The 24,097-nt window shown below is 48.9% G+C and overlaps 10 protein-coding genes across 10 annotated transcripts; 5 read left to right on the top strand and 5 right to left on the bottom strand.

Moving 5' to 3' along the window:
• Positions 1-12: 12 nt before the first annotated feature.
• Positions 13-1,145, bottom strand: LOZ57_003107 (uncharacterized protein; the record flags this gene model as incomplete). The annotated part of the gene is made up of 2 exons (XM_049252161.1): positions 13-958; positions 1,030-1,145. The coding sequence occupies 2 exons, from the start codon at positions 1,143-1,145 to the stop codon at positions 13-15; spliced, it is 1,062 nt and encodes a 353-aa protein (XP_049109044.1).
• A 228-nt stretch (positions 1,146-1,373) lies between these two features.
• LOZ57_003106 (uncharacterized protein) lies at positions 1,374-3,830 on the top strand (the record flags this gene model as incomplete). The annotated part of the gene is made up of 1 exon (XM_049252160.1): positions 1,374-3,830. The coding sequence occupies one exon, from the start codon at positions 1,374-1,376 to the stop codon at positions 3,828-3,830; it is 2,457 nt and encodes an 818-aa protein (XP_049109043.1).
• A 506-nt stretch (positions 3,831-4,336) lies between these two features.
• Positions 4,337-5,037, top strand: NTF2 (Nuclear transport factor 2; the record flags this gene model as incomplete). The annotated part of the gene is made up of 5 exons (XM_049252159.1): positions 4,337-4,382; positions 4,488-4,552; positions 4,623-4,694; positions 4,759-4,857; positions 4,921-5,037. 5 exons carry the CDS (start codon positions 4,337-4,339, stop codon positions 5,035-5,037), a joined length of 399 nt encoding a protein of 132 aa, XP_049109042.1.
• Positions 5,038-5,929: 892 nt separating this feature from the next.
• TVP18 (Golgi apparatus membrane protein tvp18) lies at positions 5,930-6,610 on the top strand (the record flags this gene model as incomplete). Its single annotated transcript, XM_049252158.1, has 2 exons — positions 5,930-5,934; positions 6,310-6,610. 2 exons carry the CDS (start codon positions 5,930-5,932, stop codon positions 6,608-6,610), a joined length of 306 nt encoding a protein of 101 aa, XP_049109041.1.
• A 1,122-nt stretch (positions 6,611-7,732) lies between these two features.
• LOZ57_003103 (uncharacterized protein) lies at positions 7,733-10,742 on the top strand (the record flags this gene model as incomplete). Its single annotated transcript, XM_049252157.1, has 2 exons — positions 7,733-8,693; positions 8,746-10,742. 2 exons carry the CDS (start codon positions 7,733-7,735, stop codon positions 10,740-10,742), a joined length of 2,958 nt encoding a protein of 985 aa, XP_049109040.1.
• Positions 10,743-11,674: 932 nt separating this feature from the next.
• LOZ57_003102 (uncharacterized protein) lies at positions 11,675-15,145 on the bottom strand (the record flags this gene model as incomplete). The annotated part of the gene is made up of 3 exons (XM_049252156.1): positions 11,675-12,641; positions 12,694-14,262; positions 14,313-15,145. 3 exons carry the CDS (start codon positions 15,143-15,145, stop codon positions 11,675-11,677), a joined length of 3,369 nt encoding a protein of 1,122 aa, XP_049109039.1.
• Positions 15,146-15,990: 845 nt separating this feature from the next.
• Positions 15,991-17,382, bottom strand: LOZ57_003101 (uncharacterized protein; the record flags this gene model as incomplete). Its single annotated transcript, XM_049252155.1, has 6 exons — positions 15,991-16,162; positions 16,273-16,383; positions 16,461-16,522; positions 16,612-16,770; positions 16,863-17,262; positions 17,333-17,382. 6 exons carry the CDS (start codon positions 17,380-17,382, stop codon positions 15,991-15,993), a joined length of 954 nt encoding a protein of 317 aa, XP_049109038.1.
• Positions 17,383-18,082: 700 nt separating this feature from the next.
• Positions 18,083-18,570, bottom strand: ATP14 (ATP synthase F0 subcomplex subunit H atp14; the record flags this gene model as incomplete). The annotated part of the gene is made up of 3 exons (XM_049252154.1): positions 18,083-18,348; positions 18,406-18,484; positions 18,544-18,570. The coding sequence occupies 3 exons, from the start codon at positions 18,568-18,570 to the stop codon at positions 18,083-18,085; spliced, it is 372 nt and encodes a 123-aa protein (XP_049109037.1).
• An 869-nt stretch (positions 18,571-19,439) lies between these two features.
• On the top strand, positions 19,440-20,555 carry SUA7 (transcription initiation factor IIB; the record flags this gene model as incomplete). Its single annotated transcript, XM_049252153.1, has 2 exons — positions 19,440-20,127; positions 20,182-20,555. 2 exons carry the CDS (start codon positions 19,440-19,442, stop codon positions 20,553-20,555), a joined length of 1,062 nt encoding a protein of 353 aa, XP_049109036.1.
• Positions 20,556-21,319: 764 nt separating this feature from the next.
• On the bottom strand, positions 21,320-24,038 carry LOZ57_003098 (uncharacterized protein; the record flags this gene model as incomplete). Its single annotated transcript, XM_049252152.1, has 2 exons — positions 21,320-21,502; positions 21,564-24,038. The coding sequence occupies 2 exons, from the start codon at positions 24,036-24,038 to the stop codon at positions 21,320-21,322; spliced, it is 2,658 nt and encodes an 885-aa protein (XP_049109035.1).
• Positions 24,039-24,097: the final 59 nt, after the last annotated feature.

Genomic DNA, 24,097 nt, shown 5'->3' with positions numbered 1-24,097 from the left:
TCACAGGCAATATTATTTTCGCAAAGCAAGAAGATTAGATAAATGGACCTTCCCCTTCTGGCCCCATCCCAAAGGGCCCGGTTCTACGTCGGGTCTCACTTGTAGATACCATGTCATCACCCGTCTATCCAATTCCTGCCTGCTAAGAATAGGTGCCCATGAGCGACACGCTATGTCGATGGCTCCGAGAACAAGCCCCAGGCACCTTTCTTGGTTTGTGTCTATTTCGAGTCTATTCGCTTTCTTCTTTCTCTTTGTCTTGTTAGGTTCTTGTTCTTGTTCGTCTAAATTGAAAGATTTAAGTAGATAAGCACGAGGGGATTCTGGTCTGAAAATCGGAAGTGACGGCGAACGGTTGTTGGCTTTCCGTAGAGCCTCTACATCTAATCCCCATAGCGGTGGAGATACTTCGAAAGACGCCTGCGTGCTGTTGCACCCAACATCCTCACCGTTAGAACCATCAAATCTCTTTAAAACGCAAATGTCTCTTCCAAGAATTGTTACAGAAGGCTGTCCCTGCGCCCAACCGTCATCGTCGGCACTGGCTCCGTTGTCAATACCTAGGCTAATAGCCTTAGAGCGACTGTTCGCACTGATGAGGGCCTGAGCTAGGCTAAGCCTGCTAGATGTGGGTTGCTCAGGCATAGTGTATTTCAGTAGCGTGACCGCAAAAGCAAGCATCAATGGCGCTCGGTTGGTAACAACGACCGTTTTTGAAATTTCGTCAACATTCGTTGAGATGGGAAGTGATAAAGAGGATTCAAGTTCGGCAGAATAAACATTTTCTTCAAGCTTTGATGCCTTTTTGGGCCGGCGCGAAGTATTTACAACAGGATTTTCCTCAGCCCTCCGCTTTTTTGCCGCTCTCTTCGCCGCGTTGGAGACTTGTTTGGCAATCTTTTCCTCTTTAAAAATAGAAACAAGCGTTCTTAAATCTGCTTTAGCTAAAGAATCAATACTTTCTGTGTGTCAGTTGTTATGAATAAAACTGATAATTCTAATTCAAGTACCAAATGGTAGCTTTCGTACTTCAGTAGTTTGGATACCTGCAGATCCTTAGCACTTGCTATCGCGATTGCAAGGGGAACCTTTGACTCCTGGCTGAGAAAACGGAGGATATTTTGAACTTCAGTAGTAGTCGCCATTTTTTGTGCCGTTTGTCCTCTACGGAGTACGAAGTATATGGAATTGATACGGAGTACGCAGAGGTGTTTAAACTGCTGATTATGAAATAAAGTTAATTGCTAGTGTGTTCAGCCACACCCTCCAGCCACAGATGAAGCTCGACAACAGAACACGCAAGTCATTTACGGAGTTGAGGCGGTGTGCACAAAAGCGATTACACCAGGCTTCGAGCTAGGAGCGATTTGACGATGCCTGACGACCCTAAAGTGAATCCGTTCTCCGAAATTCCGCCGAAAGCAGCCGCCCCGGCGAAGAAATCCTTGTTTGAGCGGCAGAAAGCAGAGGCTGAAGCAAAACGGGCGCGTGAGAAGGCAGAGACAGCCGCAGTCTACGAAGATTTTGTCAAGTCATTTGAAAACGATGAAGATTCTCCCACACTGTTAAATACGGCCAGCAGAACTGGCGGATATCAACATGGCAGCGGGCAACCTGTTGGCGGACCCGCACGACGGCACTTCACCAGCGCATCCATGAAGAGCTCAGCAATTGGTGGTTTAGGTCCACCTCCATCTTCTTTTACAAAAAAGCGAACATATGATGGGTACCTGGCGTCCTCCCGGGATCATACGGGCCGCGGGATTTTGACATATGAGAATTCTTCTTCAGCAATGGACACTACCAGTGCATTCAGAATTTTGGAGGACGAGGAAGAAAAGACCATGGATAAAAAGGAAGCAGAAAGAGCTGCTGCAAAGCCCACCCTACATCTTTCTTCATTGCCTCCAGGCACCTCACCAGCTGTCATAAAAGCGCTTATTCCCCCAGTTTTAGCAGTTGACAATGTAAAGATCATCCCACCTGCCAGCCAGGCGACTGGAGAGCGCAAAATTTGGTCAGCCATAGTTACATTGGCTAAAGAGACTGCCGCTACCGATATGGATACTGTTGTGAGCTCTTTACAGAATAAATACCTTGGCTGGGGATTTTATCTCTCAATATCTCGCCATCTCTCCTCCGCCGCCATTAACTCCGCAATTCCTGTTACCCCTGGGCTTACTGGTCTTACTTCCCAGCCATTTGGTGCTCGCCCCACCCCACATGGCCCTGGTGTGTTTAGTCGTGGCCCCCCCGGGCCTCATCGTTCTGCATTTGCCCCCCCTACTTCATATGCTCCTAATTATGGTACAAGAGATGGCTCTGCATTTCAGGTCGACGTTAAACCGCCCTCTGATTTGAAGCAGCTGAAGTTAATTCACAAGACATTAGAAAACCTGTTAACGTATGGACCCGAGTTTGAAGCTCTTCTTATGGGTCGACCAGAAGTTCAGAGAGAAGAAAAGTGGGCGTGGATTTGGAATTCGCGGAGCGTTGGCGGTGTATGGTATAGATGGAAGTTATGGGACATTCTCACCAATTCAGCCAAATCTACTAATAGAAATCGTCTTCGGGGTATACCAACATATATTTTTGAGAATGGTCCAGGCTGGGTTGCGCCAGAGAAAAAATTGGCATTTGAGTTTACGACAAAACTAGACCAGTTTGTTTCTGATGAGGATTACGACTCTTCCGATGAAGATGATTCGGATAGGGACGACGAGAGGCGTATAAATGACCCATCAAACGAGCCCAATGATGGTACTGGCCATTTAAATCCCCTGCACAAAGCTAAGCTGGCGCATCTTCTTGCCAGATTACCCACAACAAACACGAAACTTCGTCGGGGCGATGTTGCACGCATCACAGCATTCGCCATAAACCATGCTGGCGAAGGAGGAGAAGAAGTGGTAGACCTAATTATTTCTAACGTCAAATACCCTTTTGCTTACAGTGCTGCGAACCCTGAAAGACAGCAAGATGAGACTGAGATGATTAATACGAAAACAGAAGAAGCTGCAGAACCAAACGAAAAGGATATGGAGGGACCTGAAAATACAGATCGCATTTCTAAGATTGAGAGCAAAGAAAGGCTTGATATATCTCCGTCGAAACTAGTGGGCCTTTATATTATATCTGACATATTGTCTTCTTCATCTACAAGTGGTGTCCGCCATGCCTGGCGTTACAGGCAGCTCTTCGAGACCGCCTTAAAGGCTAGAAAGGTGTTTGAACACCTAGGTCGACTTGAAAAAGATTTGGGATGGGGCCGATTGAAATTGGAAAAATGGAGGAGGAGCATTGGGAGCTTATTAAGCCTTTGGGAAGGGTGGTGTGTATTTCCTCAGTCGAGTCATGAGCATTTTGTTCAAGTGTTCGAGCGGCCACCTCTCACCAAAAAGGAGCTCGAAGAGGAGAAAGCTCGGGCGGAAGTAGAAAAAGCGCCTGGTTTATTTGGTACCAAAGACAAAAGCAAATGGAAGACGGTTGAGGATGCTGGTATGATACCAGCCGTGGACAAATATGAACCCAGCCCAGATGGAGATAAAATGGACATCGACATTGACGGAGCGCCGATAGCGGGCGAAGAAGAGATGCTCGATGTCGGGTCGATGTCGGATATTGATGGGGTTCCCATGGAAGATAGTGACCTGGAGGATACGGAAGCTCTGGCTGAAGGCGAGGAAGCGTTAGTCCCCCAAGACAAAGGACCCAATGTGCCGGCACCAGAGAAGGAAGCTGACACATCGTTGCCCTCATCGTCTGAGCCTCCTATGAGACGGCGTCGCCCAAAAGCGGAAGATATGTTTGCAGATTCAGATTCAGATTAGGCGTCAGTATCATGTTCGTCGCGGATACCCCAAATGGATTGTTTGATGTATTATTTATTATATGTATGTATAGATACATGTGTAGTAGGCCTATTATTGGGAAGGTGTAGGTTATAATATACATAAGATAAATATTCTGGAAACTTTTCAATCTCTTTGATGGGCGTCGTTGGGCCGCCAAATTTGGGTATCAAAAGCCCCTTCTCCTACTCGGTACAGAGTACAATAGGGGTGTATTTGCCAAGGCTCCATCGCGGTTATCAAATGTTTTTTTTTCTCACCCCGCCAACAACCCCGCCACTCCAACCACGCTGACAAGTTCCAAAATCAACAACAGTTCAAAACACCTCCATCAGGAACCTGTAATCTCTGTCTGATTTTTGAATTCTAGAAAGGCAAAATGACTGGTGAGTTTAGCTCCTCAACGCGACCAGTGTCTGACGCGACTCTGGGCACAAGTACAACCTGGATGCAGCGCGAAATATTATGTATTACTGTGATCAGAAATGCTGATTATTTCTGAACCCATCTTAGACTTTCAGAATGTTGCTCGTGAGTTACAACACGTAGTTTTGCTGGTGGCAGTCTCCTGCGGGCCTTCTCAGGAGTAGACAAGCAAGGAATTCCTGGGTCCTAACGGATTATATGAATGGCTAGAACAATTTGTTGAGTACTACTACAAGACTTTCGACGAGAATCGAGCAGACCTTTCCCCATTATATGTACGGTCTTGACCTTGTAGATTGTGGAGATAAGAGCAGAGCAAACAGCCAAATGCTGACTGAGAGCTAGCGCGATCATTCTATGTTGACTTTCGAGAACTCTTCGATCCAAGGCACCGGCTTGATCGTCGAAAAGTTGATGGTTAGGACTACCCTTTATTATGGAAAGGGTACTTTGATGCCAGTTGCTAACTGTCAAAATCTAGTCTCTTCCTTTCCAAAAGGTTGCTCACCGTGTTTCGACACTGGATGCCCAACCAACAAACGAAGGCGGAATCCTAGTTATGGTCACCGGTGCTCTCCTGGTAAGTTTTAAAAGATATGTGTACCCATTTTCCTTGATACAGAGACTGACTCCATTCTTTTAGGTTGATGAAGAGCAGAAGCCTATGAGCTATTCCCAGACCTTTCAGCTCCTCCCAAATGGCGCTGGTAGCTACTTTGTCTTCAACGATATTTTCCGCCTCGTGTATTCTTCCTCATAGGCTGCGATTAGGTTGCTGACCTGGGGAGCTGTTAATAGGAAAGGAAAGGAGATATGGACCGCGAGAAGCACGCGAATTAGATGTCTTTCATCAATTGGCAAATACACTGCAACGGTGTTGTGACGAACAAATTAAATATTCTATATTTGAATGAATTGATTTTGATATCCGAATGAGACCCCGTTTAATTGCTGTTTATATAACTACGGAGTACCCTGCGATAGATCATTGAGGTGTAAGGGCGGCGACATATAATTCCAGGATGGGAGAAGGGCTTGGCGACACTGACGAACCCAAAGGCTTGGCAACCAGGCAAGCGCATTACGAGCAAACTGTGGCTGGAGATGTCGTCGTATCACCGCAAGCTCTCGGGTTGTCTCAAATCCAACGGTGGACTGACAAGAGACGTTGCTTAAGTCGTCCACTATCAATCGACGTTCATTCCAAAGCACTCACTTTGTTCATTGTGTAAACCTATTTATTCTTAGCTGTGTGTTTGTGAACCCCAAGTCCACCCTGTTCACTGGTCAGCTGCTTGTGCAGAGACCACTGTGGTCGCTCATTCCTCACCAAACCAACTCTGATATCTACTTGTCACTTTGTTGTGTGGCTCTCCTTGCCCTTTTGCTCAAGTAAGCACTGTTGTCGCTGCTGTGTGTGTCTGTATAGAAATAACTAGCTCTTTGCGTTGCTCCCCCAACCATTCTTTCCAACAATGCCACATTGCAAAAGCTAACAGGCAGCCAAAGCAGTTCGCGCGCCATATCTTGAAATTTGTTTGCCTTGTAGCAAATTTTGCCTAGCTTCCTCGGTGCTCAAAGAATAAGCTTCACACCCGTAAAGAGGAGTTTTACCAACTTCGAAGCGCTACGCGGTTCATAACTATCTCATAATGACGTTCGGAGAGGAGCTCAAGTCGAGAAATTTCAGTGAGAGTCCCTTTTGTAATCACTATTGCATGAGTAGCTACTACAGGGCTGCCGAGCTCTGTACTTTGGGATATACATAGCTAATTAATTTCCGCAACAGGTATCTATGGCCAATGGTATGGTCCAGTTCACGTTTTCTATTAATTTAGTTTGCTTACATCGTCTTGAAACCTCGCTAACTATGCATTCTGTGTTCTAGGACGGGCGTTCTCTGCATAATACTATGCTTTGCCATAGGTCTCTCCAATGTTTTTAGTTCGTTTATTGTTTTCGGGATAATATCTCTGTAAGTCTGAGTCGTGCGCTCCATAGCCAACCTGCTATGAGGCTAACAGGCCAATAGAGTTTACTCTCCAATCCTTCTCTTCATTGAAGTTCCGTTCCTCCTTCGAATTTGTCCCACCTCGTCGAAATTTGACTCGTTTATCCGTCGATTTACTACAAGTTTTATGCGGGCTGCTGTATATGTCGCTATGAGTGCCGGCCTGTGGGTGAGTCTTATTATAGGACCATCCAGCTTGATCTGTCCAGCGGTATTTCTGGCCATCGCGGCAATCTTCTATCTTTTGGCTGGTGTCATGAAACAAGAGTTTACAACAAGTAAAACCCTTGGAGGCCAAGGCGTTGCGCAAATGATTGTCTGAAAGCGGGTAGCTGTCGGCGACCCCTTCGTGTTATCGAGATGTAGGAGTGTAACATGATGGCTTCCTGCTCTGTTCTGTTCAATCTGCCCTCTTCTTTACTGGTTTTTTTAACCTTGCTTGGGATGGTGTATACTGCCTTTCATGACCTTTTTTTTTTCTCCATGAATGTATGGATAAGATACATGATGCCCCGTCGTAAAATTATAGTTCTTATTCTATCTACTATTCTTTGAAGTGAAGATGCCAGGCAAGCTGTTCGTGGATTTACTCCATACCAAGCCTGATGTTAGCGCGCAAAGCGCATAGGTACCCTCAGCAGGCCATATGCTGCACACGGGGTACCCTATCGAGTAGGGTGTGCTGTCCAAGTTAAGTCATTTATATTGAGCACTCCGGTCCAAATCCGGTCTTGTGGCGGCGTCGCTGGGCTGGTACCAAAGCACGGGGTATTACAGTTTCAGCGCCATTCCTTGGCATGTTTCGGCAGTATCAATATGGATTATGTCATGGCGTGGCTTGAACTCCTGATCCTGGATTGGGGTTGAGCTTCATCCACTACTCCCTTGTCGTCACTCTACGAGACAGAGTATTCCTCACTTGTCCCTGGGAGTTGCATTGATGAAGACGCTACCTAGTGTTTCCTGGCCTATGCATATGTTCCCGGCTTGCTTATAGCCCCCGAATGCGTCTTGATGAACACCACGAGCTACATCAGTCCCTAGCTTCCGGCTCCTTGCAGGTCAACCAGAGGTGAGCACTGGCATCAATTAGCAACCAGAACCACTTGCACTCTACTATTTATTGCATTTTTTCTGGGTGAATGGGCCCTCTTTAGGGGTTGGCCCTACATAAAAACCGCATGCCGTTATCGTACTGTTCTAGTTTGGACAGCTTTCTCTCCGGCATGCAGCCATGCGACATGCCGCTATGGTGTGCAGACCACGACAATTCTATACGTTTTAAATATTGATTGATTATTCTTCTTTGCAATATGGGGTTTAGGCATTTGAATCATATTGCCTCATAATATGACCAAATCCTTAAGTTATCCCGCTGACCGCTCTCACAGCATCTTTATTAGACTGTTTTGTTTTGCACGTTGGAAATATCCAAAGCTCGAAAATGGCGACGAAGGCTCCTCCCATAATACCACCACGACCCTCCCGGTCGTCCAACAATAATCCTGTACCGTCTAATACCGATGCTCCAAAAGTTCCTCCCCGCCCATCGAAACGCCCAGCCGAACGACCTGTTTCCCCCAGATGTGACAGCTACGCGCCATCACCACTAAACGCTCTTCCTGGAGAGATGTTCTCTGGTCGAGAACGCCTATCCAGACCCCCAAGTGTGTCGGCTCTCCCTTCTGTTGGGCAAGAGGGGATGGAATACGAAACGATTGGTTATCAGAATGAAAAGGATGACAAAGCGGGTGATTCAATACAACAGCCTGCAGAAACAAGGAGTATTAATCAGGACTTGTACCTTCATGCGCCGAGGCCTTCACTACCAGGCGCAAGTGCTAAGGCTCAGGTAGAAGTTGTGACAAGGACGGATTCTCGCCAGGCTGCGGCTGCGGGCTTTGGGGCTCCTATACACAGCAATGATGATGACCGCTCGTTATCACCTTCCAAAGTATCTCGTTCTCAAAGCCGATTGTCCGGTGAGCATCGTAAATCTGCTCTGTTGGGGGATGAACACGGTATTCCGGAAATCGGACGACGTGTACCAATGATTCCGAATGCTGGGGATGTCCAAGCGCCAACCCCGGCTCCTCCTGGTGTAAACGATGAGCTACCTAGATGTGAAAGTCGTGGCTCGCATCGACTTGGTCGTCAGCAGTCTCGGGCCCAGGTTGGACGAGAGTCCTCTCTGCCTCCTGGAAGCTATGGACTTCATGGCCATGGAATCCATTCAAATGACAAATTCGAAAAAGCTTGGTATGATAAGCACCCTGACGAATTTGTACGCGAAGAGCAAAATCATTACGGAATGGGATTTGCAAGCCCCCGACCTGAATGGGCCATGTCAAGCGACGACTTAAATAAAATTGTCAAATCATCTGCAGCCAGAGCAGTTACGTTAGGTATTGTTTCCTCTTTTTTCTGCCCAATTTCCACCCAAACTAATGGAATTAGGCGCTACTGCAGATGTCATGGGCACCCCAGACGAAGAGATTGGATACCTGGCGACCGAGGAGCTCGCCTCCCGCCTTGTATCACCCATGCATGGCTCAGGGATACGTCCAGAAGTTCAGCCTTTTGCCGACGCTACCAAATCACAAGTCAAGTCTAACCTACCGCCTACTGGTGGCCAAGACACAATCCTCAACTCCGCTAGAGACCACGATAAAGAAGGCGTTCAAATTCACATAGATGAACCAATCCATCATCAGAATCATCCGGACGGTTTCATGCCTGCTCCGGAAGATAATAAACCACATGGCGATGATTCATTGGAGGAAAGTGAAGCCAATGCACCGATACTTGCAGAAGATGAGGTTGATGAGCGTACTGAGCATCTACAACCAGCTGTTTCTCCAACTTTCGAGAGGCGAGATGGTTTGCGTGCTGTCGATGAATTTGATCTCAAAGGGAATAGCCGATCTGCAAGTACAGTTGGTAGTCGACCCCACTCGAAACCAGCGGCAAGCCCTGTTCTCTCAAGGTATAATTCTCGGGCAGAAGATTCCAGTGACATGAGGCGACCTCTTGAAGATGTCGAAGAGTACGAGCCGCTATTTCCAGAAGATGATAAAGACGAAAAGGAACCGTCTGTGGACGAAAAACTTAGGAAAAGACCTGAGTTCCACCAACACCGGTTCCCAAGCCGAGATATATGGGAAGATGTGCCTGACAGTTTACAGTTACAGACGACAGTCTCGATACCTGAAAGTCCCAAGAATGAAACTTCTTCTCCTGTCGATATCCCAGAGAACAAAATGGCGAAGATTATCACACAAACACGACCAATCCCAAATACATCTTCAAGCGGGTTTGACTCTAGAGTATCCACTCATGATGTCAAACAGCGTTTCCCCAGCAAGGATATCTGGGAGGAAGCCCCAGAAAGCCACCAACTCGAAGCCACAGTCCAGACACCGGAGCAGGAGCAGGTCCTTACGACGGACAGTGCACAGCAGTCATCCATGCCGGAAATCCCTCATCCTCCTTCACAAAAAGCACCGGAGATTGTTTCCAAACTTGAGCCTTCTTCAGCAAAAACTGAGTCTGCTCTCCCTGCAGCCGATTTGAAAAAGCGTCCCATTCTTCCGGAGCGTCCTAAACCTCAAATACCACCGAGACCCGCTAGACCCCCGAAGCGGATTTCAGATGACAGTTTAACTAAAACAATATCAAACAGCCCCAGCGACACGGCGCAAGTGCCTCCAGTTGTAAAGCCCAAGCCCCCAGTTCCTTCTCGCCCTCTTGGGTCCAAAATTGCAGCTTTGAAGGCTGGATTTCTGTCAGATTTGGATAATCGTTTGAAGCTTGGACCCCAGGCGCCCAAGCCACAGGAGAAGGAAGAAGAACAAACGCTAGAAGCCCCAAAGGGGCCTTTAAGCGATGCTCGCAAAGGCAGGGCCCGGGGTCCCGCGAGAAGGAAGCCTGCAGTTTCCTCTATACCGGAAGAAACAATGAAGACGAGAGAGCCTGAAACCCCATCTATTATGTTGGTTGAGCCATGGAATATCTGGTCGATGACCCCTAATGGGGTCTTTGCATTGTCGAAAATCAAATCGCGTGAACTGCGTACTAAGACAGAAGTATCACTATCATCGCCAGACCAAAATGACCAACAAGTCATGGAGTCTAGAGTCGAAGAAAAGAATGCTTTGGCCAGTCTCGGAATTGCGGATCACATATCTGATGTTCAGGAAGAGGCATCCAAACCGTTCGATGAGCCCCGGCAGTCCGTTGAAAATATGGCTAGCTCCAATCCAGCGCCAGTCGTGGAGCCTTCGAAATCGATTGCCAGCCCTGTAGCAGATACTGTAGATATATCTACAGATACAACGGAGACACCAGAGGCGCGTGGTGTTGATGGCGCTGTCAGTGGGGTGCCCCAGAAAGATGACGACAGCAGTGTTTTGAAAACGGAGCCTACTCTGCCAGATGATGTGCCGAAGAGCTAGACATCAAGTACAGTGTATACTAAATCCTTATCTTCCAAGTTGTTCTTATAACCTGTATGTAAAGGATATTGACCAGTGTTTGAGGTTTCACGCAGCCTTATACATAGGGGCATTGAATGAATAAGGTGTTCTGCTCTTGATATAGATTGCTAAGTAGACAGGTGAAGTGCCTAACGTGACTGTGCCCCGAATCAAAAGCAAATAAAACACAAGAAAGCTCCTCACATGAACAGAGTTTATACACATTCCAGCAGTTGCAGGTAACAAACAGAAGTTGACAAAAATAATGCGCAGAAAAACAGGAAGATAGCAGAACAATTCAATTGCACGCTTGATCTATGCCATGAATCTCAATAGTAGGAAAAAAAGCAGGAAAGAACATCAGTCCCAAAACGCCACAACCCCATTTCATTATAAAATCACCGAACTATGCCCCATGGATAGGATCGGGGCCAAAGCATATAGCAATACTTCCATAAATATACAGTGTGATATATTATAAGAGGGTAACAGAAAATCGACAAACTACGGAAAAGCATGAAGAGAGAGAGAAATGAAAAGCGGCCAGTTTTCAGAAGGTAGGAAGAATAAAGACAAGAAACAGGAAGGGCCAATTCACACGCTATATCGCGATGGACGTCACAGCCGAAATCGATACTCTGGTTGTGTATCATGTTGCAGTGTCTCAAAAGGCGAGAAGCGGAAGGAAAGAGAAATTGCCAAGAGACGTTTGCAGGCTGGAAATTTTTCGAGAGGTAAGGTTGGCGGAGTATGGTTGCGTCATGTAGTTGAGGAATGTTTGCCCTTAGTAGTGGGTTTTTTGACAAATGTAGTAACCGAATCCTTTTATTTTTGGTGGAGCGTTATATATGCTTATCGACGATGGTGTCTTGACGCAGATAGGGGGCGTGAGAACATTTTCATATCCCAGATTACTTTCTGAAGCTTTCGACGCCGAGCATTGGAGTCTCAACCAGGCCATCACGCGGTATTCCCTCGTCTCGTCGTCGTTGAAAGAAGCAGTCACACTCAGAAACTACCATCCCCCATTCTGCCAGGGCTCGACCGGCATACTTATTTGCGCCAATGCAGCTGTTGGCAGCGTAAGACATAACTACTGGCGCTGAGGGCACATCTTTTGCGGATGTGACAGCTGGCGGAGACATGGCCGGACTTGGGGTGCTCAGGACGTCTTCTACGTAGTCAGTATCAGACTCGAGTTCAGAACTCGTCTCGGAGAGTGAGTTGGTGAGGGATCCAGACCCAGATCCGGAATCGGAACCGCTTATAGCTGGATTGCGGCTAGACTGGAGGAAAATCTGGGTCTGTGCGGGTAGCGATGGTGGGAAGAGCCTCCTGTTTCTTGGAATGCATCTTGGACGATCCATCCATTCGAGGCAGAAGCGGAATGTGTATGTTCGATATGATTTTTGGGAATCATCTGCATCCGATCCACGCGCTTGATCTTTCCCTGGATGAGTCTTCGAGTCCTGCCCTCGCTCTTCCGAGCCACCACCCTCATCACAGCTACTACCAGGCGGAGTAACTTCGCCAGGCTTGGGATTGGAGCTTGTGCCAAATATAGATTTGAGAGATTTCCAGCGCTTCTTCGGCTCGGCTTGCGTTGCGTGCGCGGTGGCGCTGGCATTGATGCTCGGTATGGTAGTTCGCGGGCTGGGATTGTTTGATTGGCCATGCGAAACACTGTCTAGATATAGAAAGAGACCTGTGGGAGGTGGAGTTGCATCATCTCTAATGATGATTAAACGGCGACCAGGAGCTGGAGTACAGGGAACAGAGGACAATGGCGCTGTGACTTTTTTCTCCGCTGCTGCCTGGAAGGAAAGGAAGTAACTCCAAACATCTCCTAATCGACTAGACAAAGCACAGTATATCCTCCTACAATCAATTAGTATTAACTGAAAAATATCGCATGCCAGTAGGAACTCACCTATCCAGAGCAGAAGGACTATCGTTCAATCGCCCTAGTCTCCAGCAAATCAAACGATGGAAATACGCGCGCACCATGGGGCTCCAGTGACTAAAGTACTGAAAGAAGTACTGCTTGTGTAACAGTACCTCTAAACAAAGATGTTCTTTTCTTCGGTCTATTTGGCTGACGGCATCCCAGATGCCAAAAATGAACGAAAAAGCTCTCACTTCGGTCATAACATTATTGCTTTTCATCATTTGCTTGCAAACGTCCAGCCAAAAGTCCCAGTCAAGAATATCTGGTTGACCAGTTGACTGGCAGTAAGAAGGAATAATGGGGACGAGTTCCTCAACAAAGTCGCAAAGAACAAAACAAGGGCCATGGTCAAAAAGCGATGTCTTTCGAGCGGCCAACTTAAGCACTGCGCAAAACGTTTCCAGGAAAAACTGTCGAGTATCAGCTGATATCGTATCGTCTAGAAGCACGTTTTTCAGTATCAAAATTAGTCTATTTTCTGACATTATTCGCAGCGAATTCGTAGCGCCAAGGGGAAAACCGGCAGCAGTAGCTTCAGCGCTATCGATCAAATCCTCAAATGTAGTCGACGCAGCAGTATGAAGAGTTTCCAGGGCTTGGGCGTTGGCTTGCTTATTAAGTGTATTTTCCAATATCGCCAGCAATTGTGCATGGGCCGAAACTAGGCCGGGCACGTAAACACGCTTCGACGGGTCAATGTCTTCGGGCAAGAATTCCGCCACAAGAATGTGAAAATGTTTAACAAAGACGAAGAAAAGATCTGTATCTCGTCCGCACCAACGCGAAATCCACGGACCAAACCAATTGATATTGGAGGCAGCCAGGGGGATAGAAACGGTTCGACGCAAGGCACGAACCAAGCTCGCATGCGAGGTGAAGCTCATTGATCTCGCAGCAGGAGGGAAATAAGATGCGATATGTTCAGACACAACGCCCCTACTTGCAGGACTGCCAGTTGTCGGATACTGACTGACAATTCTTCGAAGTAAATCAGGTGTAACGCTCCACAGACGGGTGAGCATATCGGCAACGTCACGACAAAAAAAGAAAGCGTAAGCGCAAGTTTTCCCAGCAAAAGAAACAAGACTAGCGGGGGTATGTCTGGTGGACATTTTGTCGATACAGTACGCTAATTGGGAGAGTAGATTTTGAGAGAGAATGTTACGGATGTTGTGGTGAATGGACTCGACCAAGAAGTCTGATCCGGTAGACTCGAGAGATGTGTTCGACTTTTGGGTAAAGTTTGATTTCTGTGTGGGTGTTGCGCCTGGGGAGCAGGGGAATATTGGCACACGCCACTCCGGTCTCATCATGATGGCTGTAAGTGCCTCGAGGTAAACTGGCCGGTCGACGCCAGTTATACATTGGCTCGTCCGGCCGCCGAGCGTTTCTAATAAACCCGTCCACCACTTATTAAGAATGTTTACTCGTCGATCGAGATCCTCTGGCCGTAAGCATGTATTCGAAGGATGGTTGGCGTAGCGGGAGAGACATGGGAGGAGAGAGGAGCGAATGACGTTAACTTTGAGTGAACTAGATTTTGAATGATACCTGGAGCTGTTAGCCTTGAGAGCTCCATTTGTAGGAGTTGATACACATACTTCTGGTAATCCGCATCCAGGCTTCTAAACACATTCCAGAGCTCGTCTCGTTTCCGCGGCTGTTCTGATTTCTGTTTTTTTATGTTCGTGGGCGGTGGCTGAGGGAGTGGAGGTGCATCGTTCTTAGATAGGCCTACGGAAGCAGCCAGCCTTTCCAAGGACGTCTTTCGGCGTAGCGAGCGGATCGATGGAGCTTTGGACGATGCAGGGGATGGGTCTGTCTTCTCAACAGGCACTGGTGCGGCGGGCTGTTTCTTCGGCCTCCTGGCTAGGAAGCTAGCTGTCCTGACTAAATCACCAGGCCGCCGCTTGGCATCTTTCTGTGTTCGCGCCGTGGAGGCCGCATCTTGGTTCAACGAGAGTGGTTCGTTCGACGGAGGAGTTTTGGAGCTTTTTGCAGGTGACGGGGACCTCGACGGCCTCCATGGACGGCGAGAAAAGTTGACAAAAGCACCGGTCACAGCGTTGGTCTTCTTGGAACGAGCCGGTGATTCCTGGGGCGGCTTGCTTGGTTTCTCAACAGCAGTGGTAGCGGCGCTGGTGCCCTTCTCACCGTCATCTCCCAGCGTGAAAGCAGAGGTAGCACCTGGCTTGTTGCGCTTTGCCCGGAGCGAAGCCTGGCGTAGAATCTCCTTGCCGGTGGCCACTTCATCGGGGTTGTGGACGCCAGTCTGCTGGTCGGAGGAGTGGGCGAGGTTGACTTCAGACAGCGTTTTCCTCATGCAACTCAGATCGCCAGTCGCCTCGAGGGCTGGGATGTAGTTATAGCTGGCAGACCGGGTGAGCTGTGGCAGGCCACCGGCGTCCGGCCGGGCGCTGGCCAGCGACGGCATGGTCGACAGGCGGGTAGTAGTGCGGTAGTATCGACGGCGGACGAGGTTATTTTAGATGCCGTCGCGGAGGCAGGGATTGGAGGGGGGGCAGACCCGCAGAGCGCCAGAGAGCCAGCTGAGCAGCGCCGGCTCTCACCATGAGGTCGCGAGGCAGGCAGGCGAGGTGTCAGCGGCAGCACGGCATCGGTCGTCTGTTCTCCAGCGGGTGCGGGTGAGAGGAGAGGTGGGAAGTTGGCCTCGCAGCAGCGGAGCCGATCGACAGGGAGCGAAATTGCAGCTATTCTTAGCCGGCGGGCGGAGCAGAACTGCCACGCGCAATCGAGCTGCCTGGCACGGCCGTCCGTCTGCTGCTGTCCCCGACGAGGAGCGATGTGAAGCTGTGGTGAGGATGCGGCGATGCCGCCGGCGAGACGAACCGCAGGTTGTTTCAAGAGCGGGAGCGCACGCTTGGCGGGGGACGCTGCGGCGACAGTGAGACAGACAAAGAGCCGCCCGTCCAGCGAGGATGAACTAGCTATTAGTTATTCTCCAGAGACAGCGAGGGCAGCGGAGCGAGGTCTGTGGCGGCGACGGCCGCTCGCTAGCGACGCTCCTGATCATCTCGCGGCTCCACTGGCCGTCCGTTGAAACGACGCCGTCGCTCTATACAGGATGTACAATATCGACGGCCTCTACGCTTCGACGGCCTCACTGCAGGGCGTTGCACGGCAGCGATACCCAGCCGCCCCAGCACGCTCCACGCCACAAGCATGCGCCAGCCGGCGGCGCCCTCTGTATGAATAGTATGTGAAGGTGCACTCCCAGATGGCATTCGATCTGGCTATCTCGCGCCGCAGTGACAGGTCTTACAGCTGCTCCACCGCCGCCGTCCCAAGCCCGTCGAACCCTTCGCGTGTAACTTTGTGGCCCGCCAGCCGGCTTGCAAATCGCATTTCTTTTGCCAGCTCGAATTGGTCCTCGTGGACGAGCAACCCGTGCAGCATGCCCGCGATGAAGGTGTCGCCTGCGCCCGTCGTGCTGTGCAGAACCACCACAGTCAGAATACATACATACACCACTAACAATGCTTGCAGCTTGCAGCCCTTAATCCACGGCCAAGGGCGGTGCTCAGGAATACGCATACATACTCAACCACAGGTCGCTGGCTGTCCCGGAACGCGGGCGTGTCAATATACGCCATGCGATCCACATCGAGGCCAACGGCGCCTCCTTCGCCCCAAGTACAGCACAAGATCGCCCTAAACAACCGTTAGCCTGCTCAAAGCCGCTAACTTTTTGTTTTTTTTTGCGAGAACCCGAGGCTTGGTGGCCGTACGCTTTGGGGGTTAGCAGTAACTCGGCTTCCAAAAGCTCCCGCGGCGACTGGTATCCGTTCCACTAGAACTCAGAGATTTCGTTCCTAGTTAGCAGGCAACGCGAACACGACCACTTTTCCGGCATCGGCGATTGGTTGGAGATCGTCTTACTTGAGCCCAGTTTTTGGAATAAAAGACTACGTCTGCTTCGGCCGCTAGCTCTCGCAAGCCCGCTCGGTCAGGCTTCTCGATTTCCACACTGACCCGATTGCCTGGATTCTTCCGGCGAACATATTGCATGCACGCTAGGGTGACCTCTGGGATACGGCCCTAGACAAAATACGTGGTCAGGAGCTTGTAGACCCTCTATTCACAGGACATCACCCGCTATCACGCCCACTGTATCAAGTGCCACAGCGTACTTCAAAGTGAAACCACGTAGGGTCAGCTGGCAAGTCGTCTGCTACTTGCACAAACTCATCAGCCGTCATCTCCGGTAGCGGGTTATAGTTCACAATCGTGCGCGTGCCCGCGGATTGACTGCGGATGATGTAGCTCGACGCAGCGTCGCGCCACTCCTCCCGATAGATACAATGCCGAAGGTCGACTTTCGAACCCAGCGACGTCTGGACTTCCCTTACAGCCGGCGATGACTTCGCAGGCAGTACGAGTACTGCATACAGTGGTACAGACACCGCAGCATCCGGCCCGTTTTCAAATAGCTGCTGGAGCACCTCAAGCGAGTTCGGACAGTTTCCACCACGGCGTCGCGAGACGTGGGATGCACGTAGCTTTTCATCTTCTTGGGGATAGTGGTCGACTCTAGAACGGATGTTAGGAACAGAAGGCTCTTGTGTAGGACCATAAGCGGAGGGGGTGTATTCTATCTCACGTCAAAATCGTATCGAGGTAGCAAGCCCCGACAGCGACTAGCGCCCTCATCAGACGATAAGAGGGATCTATGGATCGCACAGAAGACGGCTAGGTATCATGTGGTGTACGAAGTACAGAAAAAAGGGATGAATGTCGGCCCTGTGTTGGACGTATGTACTTTAGAGCGGGGGAGTGTCTAGTCACCAGACGCAAGTATTAACATTTTGACTGCACGCTGAATACCGGATCACAAATCCGTAATAACCTTGCTTCAGGCCTTCAAGTCATCTGGAATTTAAAGCATATGAATTGAAGTGTGTAACTTTTAATTCCAACCTTATCTAAATAACCCCAAAATATCCAAACAGCTTTAAGGACATGCGTATTTAAGAACATGACGGCGGGGTAGAGCCTGGGAGACACAAATATCCAATGATCCCATGTTTATACTGAGGAGATGCTTCCTAACCCGGAGGTGACATTTATTGGGTCACGATATTTTATTAAAGCGAGAATGTGTTCGTCTCCACGGAGAAATGCCTTCATCCATCGGATCAATGTATTAACCTACCAAAGATGTACCGATTCAAAGAGAAAATTGGGAAATTATGATAATATTTGAATAGCTTGCAACACCGTGGAGGATAAAAGGATATAAACGTTTGATCTAGAAAGTACTGGATGCTGTAACTGTACAATATCGCGTGTCGTGTATTCTCGGTCGTCTATCGACTCTCCCATCTTAATTCTTTTTTGTACATGACAACATTTAGTGAGCAGCGGGCGTTTCCTCTTCTGGCATCTCAAACCAGTCCTCTTCAACAGCGGCGGTCTCTCCGGGCGCTGTTTGGCCTTCAACCTCGACTTCCTGGGTCTCATACGCCTTCAGATCACCCGCAATGTTGGCTTCCTCCGGGGAGGGAGGTGTTGCAGGCATAGCGAACTTCTGCACGTAGGCGTCGGCATCAGAGGCCTTGACAGGTGCGGGTTTGTAGGCTCGAAGTTCGCGAAGATAGAGGTCCTGAACCGCGTCGGCTTGTACGCAATCACCGTTAACATATTACTCAGTGACAAAAGAGCTAGCACTCCTACCTTGTCTGGCAGATGAAGTCGCGAAAGTTCGAATAGCGAACGAGCTCTGTTGCCGAGCCACTCGGGTCACAATGGACCGCTGTGAAAGGTTAGCAATCGGCGCAATTGAAGACAAGAGGGGGCAAAAAGAAAGCCTACAGATGCCCTAAGCGATTGAAACAACATCGTAACTGATAAGGATGACGGAGGGGCCGGCAAAGAATCCAAACGGAGGTTCGAATTGTAGTTCGACGTCGTCGCTACGTTCTTCACAGGTGGTTTGTGGTCTTGGCATAAGATGAGTCAGCATACCGCTTTCGGACTTCAAAAAGCCTTGCTTCACTCTAAGACATCGTCATCCCATCCAGCCCCAGGCTCCCTTCCAGCATCTCCAACAACCTGCAGGTGAACTCATATTTAGGACTACTACTACTTTTCAGCAAGCTATTCTTGCGGAGTATCCTACTGAAGCACGCTTCGACGTTGCATAGCGACTTTGGGAGGCTTCTTTCAGTTCATCGCTGATATTTGCCACCTTCACTTCACCTTAACGTGAGTGATCGCAGAGCCATCAGTCCGCGTCTCCCTTCATCCTCAAAGCGTTGGTTACTGTGTGAGGGAGCCCGAGCTGCCTTTTTAAGACAATTATCTTACCCCTGCAAAAGGTAAAGCTGAGATAGATTTGCTGCTTTTGGGTTGACAAGCACTCAAGTGTATCCCTTCCGCATCACCCTTAAGTGGGCCATCGATATCGCTTTTGCGACTCGCATGGACTGCTTGATGTACTGCAGCGATGGTTTTCTTAGCATTTGGGCTGACATGATAGCCAAAAGATAGTGGCCACGGCTTCCTGCTCAGCTCCAGGTTCAACCGCGTGCCACTAGTACGCTTTCCAGCCCCTTTTTGGCCGCTCGGCGTCGTCCAGACCAACCGGCAAACTGTATTCGCCGTTATTTATTCGTGTTTGTGCAACGCAGCATAACCTCAGGGTCACTCACAAGTCGATCCAGAGGCGTCGCAGTGAACGGCTGAGCAAGAGAGGAAAGGCGCAGAAGATGTCCACGTTTGGAAGCGCGGCTCGAAATGAAGCTTCGTCCTCTTTGTGGAAGGAGAATCTTGCGGCGCAGCTAATCTGCCCCGAGTGTAAGGAGAACCCTCCTAACCTCCGAACGCCTGATTCCCACGAGACAATCTGTGCCTCCTGTGGCCTCGTTCTTGCAGATCGAGAAATCGATCAGCACTCGGAGTGGCGTACCTTTTCAAATGACGATCAAAATAACGATGATCCGTCTCGAGTCGGTGATGCTGCCAACCCGTTACTCAATGGAAATCAGCTTGAGACACATATTTCATATGGGCAAGGCGGCGCGAAGGCTCGCGAATTGCATCGTGCTCAGAATAAATTATCAAGCGAGAAGACCAATCGAGCTTTGCTTGCGGCATACAAAGAGATTGGCGCTCTTTGCGATGGTTTCAATATCCAAAAGAACGTTGCGGACACCGCCAAGTACCTGTTCAAGGTTGTTGATGATGCCAAGGCTTTCAAGGGCAAGTCCCAGGATGTTATCATCGCCGGATGCATCTTCATAGCCTGTCGCCAATGCAAAGTTCCGCGTACTTTTACCGAAATCTTTGCTTTGACTCGAGTGTCGAAGAAGGAAATTGGAAGGATATACAAAGCCCTGGAGAAGTTTTTCACTGCACAGAACCTGGAGAGGATCAACTCTGTGGTCTCCAGTGGAGGTACAACTTCTCTTCTTTTGCATTGGAGCGACTGTTTGCTAATTTTTGTATCAGGCGTGCCAGATCCCAATGAAACTTATACCACGACTACCTCTACGAAGCCTAGTGAACTTTGCAGCCGCTTCTGCAACTTGCTTGATCTACCCTTTCAGGTAACGAACGTGTCTTCGGCCCTCGCCGATCGAGTTACGTCAATGGGCGATCTCGCCGGCCGGTCCCCTCTATCTATTGTTGCTGCATCCATCTATATGGCTTCATTCCTAGTGGGCCAGGGCAAGTCGGCGAAAGAAATTTCAGCTGTTGCCCATGTTAGTGATAGCACTATTCGTGGCGCTTATAAGCAGCTGTATGCCGAGAGGGAGCGATTGATTGATCCTACTTGGATAAAGGATGGCAAAGGCGATTTGAATAACCTTCCACCTACTTAAAGTAGACGACGGCGGTCGCACACCATTTAGATCCTGAAAAAATGGCGGTGTGTTATTGAAATTTGTCATCCTCGGCGCCGTGGTCCGTCATCAATGCTCCCGTTTCGCGAGCATTTTGATTCGTATCCCTGCGAATGTGAAAAAGCGACTTTCACTTACCTCGCATCAGGTATGATGTTTTCGTCGTCAAAATGAAAACAAAAATAAAAAAAATTCTTTGGCTAGGCCTAAATCGGCCTTGAACTGGCTGCAGTAAATCGAATGCAGCCATTAATTTTTTGCGTGACACACAGGATCGAAGCAGTGGACCTTGAAGGAATAGCATATGGCTTCATTTCGCCTACACTGTACAATATATAATGTATTCATAGAATAACAGGGGCCGAGATTTACAAACCACCAGCATAATTTACTTTTGAAGTTGAATAAATTCAAACATAAATGACATCGAGATTATAGCCTCTAAATCGCTTTCTATGGTATACGATAGGAGAGAAACTCAGGCCTAGTTTTAGAAAACTCATGTTTAAGGCATGTTATGCTGTGCTAAGACCAGTAGAATTTCAAAAGGCGAGCATCGATGAAGTAAACCACAATACGATATATACATCGGGTATAAAAAATCTCAAGAAAAGGGGTTATACAGTAGATTAAAACACACAAACACCCAAATAGCCATGTCGAAAGAATAAGTAAGAATATAAAGACATAGAGTAAGTATTTCGAGCTGAAGTGTAGAAAGAAAGAGAAACTAGCTCGATGAATCAATGGTTTAATTTGATGCTCGCCTTCGTGAGTAGTGTCGACACCCTGTTAATCCAGTGTTGTGTTTCTGTCCAGTTTCCCGAATCAATCACATCTCTGATTGCGGGAAAAAATGCTTCATCGTAGCCGGACCACTTCTGCGGCCCGAAAATAATATGTTTGAATTGGGTGCGGTTAGGAACCTGAAGACAGCGAGTTAGTCATCCGGGGATGCGTAGAAACCGCTGAAAGGGGTTTACTCACGCCGCCACCTTCTTCTAAATCGAGCAAAGTCGTCTCAAAGTAGGCCATGTGACTGTTGTGGCTCATTCTTCGAATGGCGAAAACCTTGCTCTCGAAGCCATTGTTCGCACGGACTGTCGAATTCCACAGCCGGGCCCAATTGTGGAACGTATCTGCGTTGTCGTGGAATGCCTTGGCTGCATCATATAAAGGCTGAAAGTCGACGTGTATATCAGAGGTGTCCCTTGCAGTCCGCTTTGGCGAGGGTTTTAGGGGAACCGATTTTCTCTTGGCGTAGTCGTGCAATTCGGATACATATCGAGCGACAGCTGCGGCATACGCTCTTAGATTGAATGGTAAGATGGGGCGGTCAACCAATTCCAAAAGTAGGAGACCCCATACTTGACCAAGGGCTCTATGGTGAAGGAAACCTGGGTCGCCCATCGTGGCCATCCACTCATAATTATCGTAGCAGCTATGATATGGATACATGTCACCTTCAAATCCGAAATCAATGCTGGAGGTGCCAGCGATGTCTTGAAAGGCAACATAGTCGCTACCTGCACCCAAGCCTCGGAGTTTCGAATTACTTTCTTCCCAGATACTCCGTAAAGACTTGCCAGTCTTTGGGTCGCCAACGCGTGTCAACACGCGTAGAAGTGCGGTCTCAAAAAGAGGAGACGCTGAAGCCCAGAACTTGTCTCCAGATACCGCCACATCGACGTTAAGGTAGGCAAATCCATCGCTACGGAGATCCTCTAGCCTATTCTCAACGTGTTCCGTGGAGCCAATGAGGTTGTACTCCTCCCCGTCCCAGCTTGCAAACTCGATGGTGCGTAGTGGCCTCCATCCTAGAGCTTTAAGCTCTCCAAATATTCGGACAACTTCCAATAGAACAGCAGAGCCACTTCCAGGGTCCGCAGCGCCAAAACACCACGCATCACGATGACTCCCGATAATGACTTTCTTTTCTGGCTGCTCCACTCCGCTAATCCTTCCAAGAACGTTGTATATTGGCTGGCGCTCCACTTCATCTTGAAGGTTCATAAGGTTGACTTTAGGCGAAGAGGCATCGCCTGTCCACCATTCTTTCACGTCAGGCACACCGCCAACCCACTCCTTTGGTACTGTTTTCCCGTGGCTTTGGATGGCTTGTAGTAAATGTTGAGCATCTCTCCATGCAATAGGCAAGCTTGGAATCTTAGTAAGACCCGGGCTTTCGCTGACCGGTAACCTCTTTTTCTCCTCAGGGCGCGAGGAAAACCCTGGGCTCAATACATCCCCAACAACCCAGGACATCAAACTGACGCCCCCACGTTGCACGCCATCGCTGGGCATGTATCTTCCTTTTGGCCAAACGGGACCTTTCCGGAACCCATCTTCTGATGGGTCGGAGTATATGATACATCCTATAGCACCAGCTAATTCTGCAGCTTTAACCTTCAATGCCCGGTCACCCTGAGAGCCATAGTATTTCACTAGGGCTACTGAGCCCTTTACTTGAACACCAAGTTTGGCCAAGGTCTCAAAATCTTCTCGTGAGCCATAATTCGCATAAATAAGAGGGCCAGTGACATTCCCAGACTTCGAATGCCCGTGGAAAACCAGCGTCTGCTCTCTTGGAGGCGCTGCGTATGCACTATTTTCGTCGATTATAGCCTCCCAACGCTTTTCGGCGGGTTCAACAATAGCTATCCTCCTGCCATCTTTTCTGGGGTAATTCAGATACACATCAAACCTCTCCATTTTGACATCTTCGAGGCCAGCTGCGTTGAACTTGTTTTGCATAAATTCCGCTAATACATAGTTTCCTTCTGTTCCTGCAATATGGGGGAACTGAGTGAGGAACTTGAGGTTCTCCGCGATGTTTGTTTCGTTGACTTGGTTCTGGACATATTCTCGGACTGATTCAGGCTCGTATGCCCGACCAAAGTTGAACGAGCCAAAACTGAATATATCGGATACGACGAGAAAGTATATGATCGACGCAACGATAAGAATGGCGAAAAGGCGAAGGAGAAGAATGCATTTTTGAGCGTCTTCGGTTGCACCGGGAGGCAGAAAGCTAAAATTGAAAGAAATGTTTGGGAGATATTTCCGTAAGGGGAGCTGTATTGAGGAGAGAGTTCTCCTAAGGTGGGTGAAGCGTTTCGAGAAAGCAGAGCGAGCAGATTGCTGGGTGCTTTCGGGTTCCTCCACGTCCATTTGCTCTAATTCTCTTCGTAAGCTCTCGGTAGAATCTCGTGTCGATCCTTCAACCGATGACGCCAGGTATTCGATGCTAGATCGAACGGATTCCACTGTTGGTGGATGATATCCTCGCGGATATTGGGGGCTCCCCGTGTCCGCGCCATGGCCGAGGAGTTGTTGCCTTTCAGCATCGTCGCTTACTTCTTCAGGGCCGAGGCGTGACTGAGAGGAGGAGGGCCGTGAGGATGTTGCCTCTTCATAGGTAGGAATTGGGAGGGAGTCATATAACGATTTGTGGTCACCCATTGTACTGGGTGGAGCAGAAGCGTCCCCCTGCTACCCGAGAATTGTCGGGGATCGAAGGG

The sequence above is a fragment of the Ophidiomyces ophidiicola genome (assembly GCF_022830035.1).
Source record: "Ophidiomyces ophidiicola strain CBS 122913 chromosome Unknown scaffold_9, whole genome shotgun sequence".
Taxonomy (NCBI): Eukaryota; Fungi; Ascomycota; class Eurotiomycetes; order Onygenales; family Onygenaceae; genus Ophidiomyces; species Ophidiomyces ophidiicola.
This window is presented reverse-complemented; position numbering and strand designations above follow the sequence as displayed.